This window comes from Centruroides vittatus, unplaced genomic scaffold (genome assembly GCF_030686945.1).
Source record: "Centruroides vittatus isolate TY-2023 unplaced genomic scaffold, ASM3068694v2 scaffold_464, whole genome shotgun sequence".
Lineage (NCBI taxonomy): Eukaryota > Metazoa > Arthropoda > Arachnida > Scorpiones > Buthidae > Centruroides > Centruroides vittatus.
Window position 1 is genome coordinate 3,231,668 of NW_027122710.1, and position 10,735 is coordinate 3,242,402.

The 10,735-nt window shown below is 27.6% G+C and overlaps 1 protein-coding gene across 1 annotated transcript in view; it reads right to left on the reverse strand.

Annotated features, from left to right (window-relative positions):
- Positions 1-7,015, reverse strand: part of LOC136989288 (liprin-beta-1-like) — a 50,673-nt gene extending 43,658 nt beyond the window's left edge. The window contains 3 exon segments of the mRNA XM_067287409.1: positions 213-326; positions 2,590-2,673; positions 5,488-7,015. Of these exon segments, the coding sequence (XP_067143510.1) occupies positions 213-326; positions 2,590-2,673; positions 5,488-6,420 (1,131 nt within the window). The 5' untranslated portion in view covers positions 6,421-7,015.
- Positions 7,016-10,735: the final 3,720 nt, after the last annotated feature.

A 10,735-nucleotide genomic window follows, 5' to 3' on the forward strand; every position in this document is an offset into this window, starting at 1 on the left:
AGAAGCAAACAGTACTTTATTGGCATTTGCAAACTTATTTTGTTAAAGTAACTTTGGGTTAATACAGTTAAGTAGTAAAAAATGATGTTTTGTTTCATCATAGATACATAAGGTAAATAATGGAGTAATGCATGTTAATTAGAACTACATATTCAATACAATAAGATCATTTTATATCATTATATTACTTAATGTTATAAAAAGCTACTTACTTGTCGAAGCATCTCTTCCATATTGTCAACATGCTCCTTTTTTTCTTCCACTATCTTTTCTAAATCTTGGATTTTATCATTTTGTGCATCAATTTGTTCACTTAAAATATTTACCTGAAATAATCATGATTATAACCATATTCAAAATCACACATATTAATCAACAGATAAATTATAAAAAGCAATTATTAGGATGAATATACATCAAAACAGATATCACTCCACAGTGCCAAAATTGCCACTTGGCAATATTTTTTCATTAAAGTGGCGATAAAAATATAATACTGATGATAAAACTCTAATCTGCTTATTTCAATGTTCAGCATAAAACTGAATCACAAAGCTCACTTCAGGAAAAACAGCTGAATGTGTACCACACACCTAGCAATGTCATCATGTCATGTGGCAATTTTGGACAGATAAACAGGAAGTGATGTTGAGAACCAAAGGCAATGCTACCTGATGTTTCCATATTGAGGATTTTCATTTAACCGACCAAAAATTTGAGGAATTTTTTGGAGTTACATTTTTGTTTTTCACTTTGATATTTTTTCAATTGACTATAACATAAAAATTTTGACATGACAGAACTTGTGAAATATTGGTTAAGCATTATGATCAAATGTATTATTTAGAATTATTCATTAAAAAGTTGTTCAAAAATGGTTTCTATTTCTAAGTGACAGTTTAACACATTATCCTTGCTTTCCAGACTACAAACTGATAAGGCTACCAGCACCTGCATTAATTAGTAAGTAAAACTGGTAGTGATAAATTATTTGAAGTGGCAAAAAAAATTGAAACTGGCGAAACAGTTGGCAATTTTTTTTTAATTTTCCAGATTGACCCATTATAGTAAATTCTAATACTGTGAGTTTAAATTAAAAACAATCATTGAAGGACATTAAAAATTATTATTAATATAAACAAAGATGATTTCAGAGTAAGATACAGTAGAGCATTGATTATCCGACCCCCAATCAACTGTCACATCGGTTAACCGACCGCGTTCTAGTCGGCAAATTCAAGTGTCCGATAGTGATGTGGCGCTACAATATTTGGCGGCTACTTTAATGTTATTTTTGTTAAATGTTTGCATGTTTTAGCTGGCAACATTGGTTTGACCATGAAAGGGAGGCCAGTATTTAAACCAGGCTTAATTTTCAATTTTTTTCTTTATTTTGTGCAAAATAAAGAAATAATTTTTAATGATACAATAGCAACGATTATTATTTTTAAAAAATTTTGTTAGGTTTAACATTGATGAAAATTCAATGCAAAGTAGGTTAATAGCGATATACTAATATACTAATTACATGGGATATACTAATATACTATACTAATAATGTATTTTTTCATACTTTTCGGTTATCCGTTTTTTCAGTTATCCGACCAACCCCAGTCCCCAATTGAGTCGGATAATCGATGCTCTACTGTATTTATTATTGACATTAACATCCAATCTTAATTATTTGGCATTTTCATAATCATCACCCAAAATTTAGACATTTTACTTTCCCAGCTGTTATGGGAAAGTATTGGAATTGTATCAAATTTGACCTTCCAGGTATTTTGCAAATCTCAATATTTTGAAATCCCTTGAACCCAAAAGATTCAAAAAACAGGAAAAAAAATGCACATATAAGTTTGTGTTTGTGTTAACATCTATTCCATTTTTTTATCCCACTGAAGATATGACACATGACCTCCTTTGTCTCTCCTCAACCCCTTGACCTTTAACCATCAAATTTTAATAACATCAATGTTCCATATATAAAAATCGTTTTGCACTTTCAAAATTTTTTGTTTCATCCAGCCCTGAGATATAATGCAAAATAGATGCCAACACACACACACATTTTTGTAAGGGGTCTTTTTTTAAATTTTTGGATCGTGGAGTGTCAGAATGTCACTCCACAATCCAAATGCAAAAAACACTAAGAAAGTCAAAATTTGACCAATCACCATACTCTATAAGAGCCAGAAAAGTAAAAGAAAATAATAAAATTTTTCATAGCTTATTAAAATGTTCTGTATAAAAAAACAATATTATACATCTTGAGCAGATTAATTGTATATAAGTCAAACTTATGATTAAAAATCATACCAAAACTGAACACATAAGTTAATTATTTAAAAATGCATATTTAAAAACAAATTAAATAAATAAACAAATAAATAATCGCTATTTTCAGGAACCAAACAAATTGTTTTTAATCAGTAATGTTTTTGTCCTTTTATAAGAACAACTTCAGCAGAAAATGTTATCGATTAAAAACAATTTGCTTGGTTCCTAAAAATAGCATTTATTTATTTGTTTATTTAACAATTAAATATTTATAAAATTCAAAATCAGCAAATAACATGCTTAAAATACCTGAAGATGTAAATTTTCTTTTTCAGTTTCTAAATGATGGAGTTTTTCTTGTGTATCTTCAAAATCTTGTCCAAACCCTCCAACCTACAAAAACCATTAACATTTATTAAATTGAACTAAAATTTTAGTATGTAAAGTGTTTGATTAAAATAAGATTTTATTAATACCAATACATTTTCTAACTTGTAAAGACAAAGAATTTTTGTCACAATATTGTTGTTATTGCAAGTTGTCATAATACAAATGTATAATCAAAGATGCATTTGATGTATCTCTGATTATATCACTATGTCAATTGATATTTCTGATGGTTATGTCAAACATTTATTTTTCATGATAAACTTCCCATTCTGTAAATAATGAAAATAATCCACTGAGAATGTTTTTATATATTTTTCCTACATTTCAACTCCATAAATAAAAACAGAAGCAGTCTAACCTAAACCTCTATAAAGTCTAAACAATATTTCTTGTTAAAGAAGAAATAAAACATAAATCATTAAAAAATAAAAATTAGTAAAACATTTCAACAAGAAAAATTAACATTTAAAGTTCTTTTAAAGTAGACCAATGGTATTTACATTTAATATAACATACAAATACAAAAAGATACAAAAAGTCTTTGAACATCCGTCTTCACATTCACCAGATTTCTAGTGATACCCAACTTTCATCTACAGAGAGGATTTTTGCATGGATTGCAACACTTCTGCAATGAACTGTTTGTTTTTTAGTAATGGCAATGTCACCAGAGGCCATTATACAAATTTGCATTATTGTAGAGGCATAGCCTCCATAAAAGGATTGTCTCTGTAGACGAAGATTGTATGTCACTGGTGATTGTGAAGACAGATGTTTGAAGACTTTTTGTATCTTCTGTATTTGTATGTTTTATTAAAAATGTTCTTACACAATATGAAACTTCTGGAAAATAATTTTTAAAATATTTTTAAAGTGTAACTACATTAATTATTTTCCCTCTTCGTAAAAAGTAATTTATTCTTATTCATGTTTGATTAATTTCACGAATTATTACTAATATACTTTTATTAATTTTTTCAAATTTAGTTTTATATCAACCCAATATTTTGCTAAGCTACAGAAAATTTTAAGTTTGCTTTCCTTAAATTTAGATTACAAAAAAAAATTATTGTATAATAAATATAAGTATTATTATGTACAGATAAAATATTGCAAACAATAATATTTTCAGTTACACAACTGTTAGGAATTAATTTGATAAAACTTAAACTTAGGTTAAATTAGTATCTTTCTGAATATTTTATATTTACTATACTATTATACAAAACTCCTTTACAAGTTACTTATTTACTCATACTGTTTAAAGTTCTATCTCATATAGCTTTTAGAGCACTCACTCTATGCTCAAACAGAAGACAGTAGAAGAGTTTGTATTCTTTTAGTTAATAAAGTCTGTTTGATCAATTACCTAGAAGTTCCTGTGACTAAAGCAATTTTATGTTCAATTTCAACAAGAGAGTAGAAGTTAAAAGAAACTAATGGATGTAAAATCATCATCAAAATATTCACCAAACTAAATTTTTGTGTTAATACATTTTAAAGTTTGCAAAAAGCAATAATTAATGTAAAAAAAAAATAGTAGTTTTAAAAAAAAGACATTTATACTTCAAAAATAAATTATTAATGATTCAATTTTAAAACTAAAACTAAAAAAATTAGAGTGTTTAAGAAAAATACTGTTTATGTTTCTAAATTTTATTGAAGACAACACTAAAATTAAGCTTAATAGCTGTTTCTTTTTCCTTTGAGATTACTAATTCTATCATTATACTTAAAAAAACAAAAGACTGCTAATAAAGTTCAGTGTGTCTCCATTTATCATGATTAAACATTCTTAGGATGATTTTCATCCCATCATTAAATAACAATCACCATTCAAACAGACTCAAAAACATTAGAGTAAAACAACCAACTCAAATTTGGCCTATTTCTTTCTAAGACTATTTGCTATTTGAAAAAGAATAAACTTTAATCATTTATTTTAATCTTTAAAATTGAATTTAATAAAAAATATTTACATTTAATTATAAGTGAATTAAATATAATCACAACTTATCATATATTCAACAGACTTATACTTTAAAATAATATATATATATAATCATCATTAGTATCTTTCAAGCAGAATATCATCATACATTAACATAACTGACACTATATATTTATATATATATATATATATATATATATATATATTTCATTTTATTAACATAAGTATGTATAGTTAATAAACAAATAACATCCAAAACATAAAACATAATGGATCAGTTTGGCATTTGAATATTGTGCAAAACAGTACTAGCTCACATATTTGTTTTTAGTATCTGCCTCTATGTAATTTTGGATCTAGTCAACCCTTTAAAATGAATTTTAGATATAAAGGCAGAAAAAGCATGATTCTAAAATCACATAATTACATTCCCACATCTATAATTGAGAATTATTTCAATCTCTATTGTTATTGCTATTGTTTCAGAGAATTTATAGTATATAAAAGCATAGGTTTATTCTCACAACATCCATAATATAATTCTAATTTATAAAACAAATAACTACTAAATAATAAAAATTTCAGACAACAAAAACGAACTTATATATTTTAGTAACTGGATAGATATAACAAGAAAAAATCAGTTGTTACAGGATACAGATTCTATTCTCGTCTAAAGCCAAACAGATTTTTCTAGTCTGTAACACGTGGAATATATATTCTATTTTTATTTGTTTGATTTCTCTTATACAGTAGAATTTATACTTTGAAACTTATTTGTTTATTAACATATTAGCCACTTTGTTATTAAATAAATTACAATAGATTGATTATTCAGAATATAATATATTTTAATTATTTTTCACCTTATTAATTTTCTTCGTATCGGCATCCAGCGGATATTCAAAATCAGTAAAAAAGCATTCGTTAGAATCTACATCAAGATCGTGATTGCAGGTACTTCTCAACGTTCGTGGGAAAGTTTCGTAAGGCGATAACGAAGACGAACAAGCACCTCTATTGCTTATAGATTGTGAATGAATAATATTGGTTTGATTATGCCAACAGTGAAATCTGCTCGGTACGTGAGTGAGATACCAATTGCAAACATGGTGACTAATTCTAGAATGTGGATAATCATGATAAAAATTTTTATCAAAAGGTGAAATATCCATTTCATGTTGACAAAAAACATTTCTAGAAGAAACGGTACAGCAATTTGGAATACAGTTATGATGACAATTATGATAGCATGCCATTGGTTTATTCTGATTCGAAAATTGGGAATTATATTTATCTTCAGAGCTTGAAGGAACAAATACTTTTTCATGTTTTATATCAGATTTGGAATTTTTTAAATTATTATTAGGATTTGATTGTTTGTCTTTTTCAGCTTGTTCTGTTGAAGAGTCATCACAAACTTGTTTATAGCTATCTATTTTAGTAGCAGAGATAGCGACTTCATTTTTATTACTTAAAATGGGTGGATTTTTTTCATTTCCAAGACTTCTAATGGATAAATCAGAATTTATTTGCTTTTCAGTTTTCGAATCAAACTTTGACTGAATCCATTCAAATTCATCGGAAGTGACTGCAATTTCATTTTCTGGTGATAATTCGTCATCATCGTCATCATCATCAATATCCACACATTCTTCGTTATCATTACATTCATCCTCATCGTCATCTATTAGTTCCATCAGCGGGGAAGGATGATATTCCTCTGCAAAAATCACGGGAGATGTAATGTTATGCACAAAATCCGAATCAACTACAACAGAAAAGTTCTCTTCGGCCATATCTCTAATTAATTCGTAGAATGGCAACAGAACAAATTCTTAATTGAAACATAGCACAATCCTCATCTCTATAATTAATATATATATTTAAAGTATATGATTATAAAACAAAATAATAATTTAAATTAAAATTTTGGCCTTTCTAGCATAAGTATAACAAATTTTCCCTAACTTTTGGAATTTTTCCAATTGGCCATAAATCAATTTTGACCTTTATAAACGCAATACTCTCTCTCTCTGTCCGATTTACCTTAATAATATAACTCTCACCATTATCATAATGACAAATCAAGGTTCAAAACATGTTTCCATTCCTGCAGATATAACGAGGAAAGCGTTATAAACGTAGAAATTCGAACTACGGCAAGACGAGGCACAAGCAACTACACAAAGAATAAGAGACGATGAAGCACACTCCGTCCGATTTCGTCTAAATATAGTCCTGCCATCAACGTATGACCAGTGAAGGAAGTCAGCCTCCTTAGACGTGAAAATGTTTTTCTTAAAAAAAAATAAAGGGAAAGTAATACAAGTTCTTTGCAGAAACTTCTAATTCGAAGAGAAATATTAGTAAAATTACAGTTTATTTTCTCAAACTTTATTAAAAATACAATAAATAAATAAATATTTTTTACGCATTAAAAATCTTTTCTTATAATTAATTTATTAAGTAAAACTTTAAACGTTTTAATAATTAAGCATAAAACTTCACACCTTTTCCTCTGATATAAGCGTGAAATAATATACTAATAAAAACCTTGTTCCAGTTTCTATATATTTTAAGTAGGTTCCTATTAAAAATAGAATAAACCAAGACGTGGAAAAAAAAATAAAGCGCAAGTTAGACGAAATTAATATATAATTTAATTACTAATCCGTCTATAATTAGAAATTAATCGAGGCTTCGAACAAAATTTAAAATATAAACTTATACCCAAAACACGCCTGGCAAAAGATATGTGAAACCTGATCTATTTTCAACAACTTTCTCATAAAAAAAAATAAAAAAAATAAAATAAAAATAAATGATAGTTAGCCCACATCTCTGCTGCCAACTGGGGAGAGATTTATAAAAGAACCTGCTGTTAAATTTTTATCTAAATGTACGACCAATAAAAATAGCCAATCTCTTAATCACCCTCAAATAGGATAATAGAAAACATAATTTATAATATAAAATTTCATGGTATATAAACTAAATCTTCTAAATGTAAGGGTTTAATCCCCGTTTTAGCGTTATTATTATTCATTGTAATTTAATTCTTTCAGGAAAAAAGGATAATATTTCTTAATGCTCCAGTAGTAATTAGATTTAAAGCTATTCAATTAGCATAAAAATTTTAGATTTAACTTTTAAAATAAAGTCTAATTACTATATTTACAAATAATTAACTGATTATTACTATTCCGTAATTAATAATTAGTTTCTTATTTATTACTGTGATATTGATAAATCTCTACTTATCATCATCATTAACGTTGAAGAAAATTAAAATTTTATTTTTATTTATTTATTTTTCATTATTTTTTAATAATAACGAAAAATCCCTGTTACGGGGAGAATATTCTTGTTACATCAACTGTTTTTAACTATTTTAAAATAAGTATTTTCACTGGCTCTCCCCAAAAAAATTATTTTTATTTTTCCATTATTTTAAAATAGAACAATTCAAAGTGGAACGTCAAAAATAATTTCACACCATTCATGAGATCTGAAGTGTGTGTAAATGTATTCACGTATATATGCCAGATGTTAAATGAGGGAACTCGATACGTTAACAAAAGAAAAATACTTCTAAATTTCGCAAGAAATCTGCTGTTTAGATACCCCGCATATAACGCATGTATGTTATACAGGGTAAGTACACAGAAAAAAAAGTGTCTAATGATTTTGGTCGAATGTTACACTGATAAGAAATTATCAAGTGTTAATTTTTATTGCTGGTAAGCGGACGAATAGAAAAACTATTTGATTAATAAACACATTTTTTATCTCTGAAAACGTCAAAGTTGAACTAATTTTAATACAATAAGAGAAGAAAAAAATTCCCTTGGCAATACTTAAATTATCACTTAAATGATAAATAAAACAATAAAAAAAAACAAATCGAAGATAATTGCTATTTAGTTTTAAACACGCAAAGTCGAAAGCTTTGAAGAATAGCAATTAAAATATACGCTTGAAAATATAAATAGAGCGACTCATTTTAAAAATTCCAAGGCCAAAATAAGATAATTTAAACAATACACAAAAATAATATTTTGCGTCTTCTAAAACGTTCTTTTTACACACTATAATACAATAATAATAGTAGTAGTAGTAATTAAATTAATTATATGTATAATACTCGGCAGATTATTCCCTCTAAAATATAAAAAAAGGACTAATGGTCTGTAAACAAAGATAAATTCTTGTGTATAGAAAACTGTTCCCCCTTCCATGTGTGAATAAATTATACTATAGACCCGAAAATTTATTAAATTTACGTCTTGTCTTCAAATTATTTTAAAAATGATTTTTTACTATTATACTTTATTTGTTACATCATAGTAATGGGTCTCTAGCCATAACTACAAGACTAGAAGCTGGTGTTATTGTCATTATTATTATTATTATTAAAGAACATCAGAAAAAACAGCGAATAATTGTTATATTAACTTCATTGCTTTATTTCGTTATGATGTGTTTGTATTTTTGGCGAAATAAATATATTTAAATTCATTTCCAGTAAATTTCGCTGCATAAACGAAAAAATAACACTACTATTTACATGTGGCTTTATTTATTACGCAATTAGAGAAACAGGAGGATCAAATTATTCCTTCTGTTTTCAGATATCGGATTTTCTATACAACTACAAAAATACACATTGCTCGACTAAAGATACTAAAAATATATAAATGACATAATACACATCGAAGAAAAAACCTCCTTCGCAGAAATCCATTTTCGGAGATTTTAAACATCTTTTATTAGTTTAGAAACATTAACTAACAAGCACGGAAACTCAGTGGTAAGATGGGGCCCTCGCTAGTCATAAATATAAGGTTCCATATAAAAACACCATATAAATACTTTAATCCGTATCGTGATTTTTATATGGAATATAAAATTTTGGGCCCTCCCGAATAATGGGACCGAGACAAATGATCCTGCTACAGTACGAATATAAATTTATTAAATAAATACTAAAAATAAACCAGCAACGAGTTGCTCAACTTTCCCGGCAAAATTTAAAATTTTGGTGGAGCCATCTGTTGTTATATTTTTATTTTAAAAAACTTTTTCTATTTTTAGCTATTATAAAACAGCAAAAAGCTTAATTTTCAGGGTAGGGATGAGTTTTATGAAAAACTTGTAAATACTAATAACGTCATTAAGTCCGACCCTACTGGAGATATACACGACCCCCATTATCTTCTCCCCTCGATCTTTAATCAACAAAATTTAATAGTGTCAATCCCCTCATAAACAAACTTCCATGCGAAATTTCTGAAATTTTCGACAAAAGGCACAGGATTTATTAAGCTTCAAACAGAGTGAACAAAATCGTGCCCCCCATACACATGCACACTAACATGGATACATACAGAAATTCTCCGGATATTTTTGCATTTATCGACGTTTCAAGGTATCCTGAGTTCAATAATATAAAAACCTTGGGGGGGTCATTTTTGACCGATTGCCATACTTTCTCTCTATTATATATAACAGCGGAAAAGTAATAAAACTTATGATATCCGATAGAAAACAAGCAGCTAATCTTCTACAACAGCTTTTTTTAAAAATATTTTTTAATAGGAAAATGATTAATGATTTATAAATTAAATTTTTATCTTTATTTCTCTATGTACTGTACATAACACAAACTCGTCAAAACATTCCAATTATTTTAGATAAAAGTTAACATAAAAATTCCGAGGTGTGAACCCACGACCAGTGTGGAGTGGCCACGTGGAGTTTTCCGGGTTTTATTCACGTTACTAACACTTAACACCTAAATTGAGGCCATTTTCCTGTAAAGGGCATCCCCCTCGGCAGACCGCGTTGCCGTAAACAAATAAAATTAACAAAATTTTTACTAACAGAAAATAAATCCACGTGGCCAGGTCTTGGTCGTTGCAAATTAAATGGTCTTTTTTTTTTAATTTAAATTTCCCAGACTTGTAATTCAACTTTTTCCCACGTGAACGTTGCTGTATGTTTGCAATTGGAAGAGCACACGTATAATACGTGAATTTAAAAATGTAATCTTATTTATATTGTGAGTTTCACATGTTTAAGAGTACTTTTTCTGAAGACATGGAAAGAAAA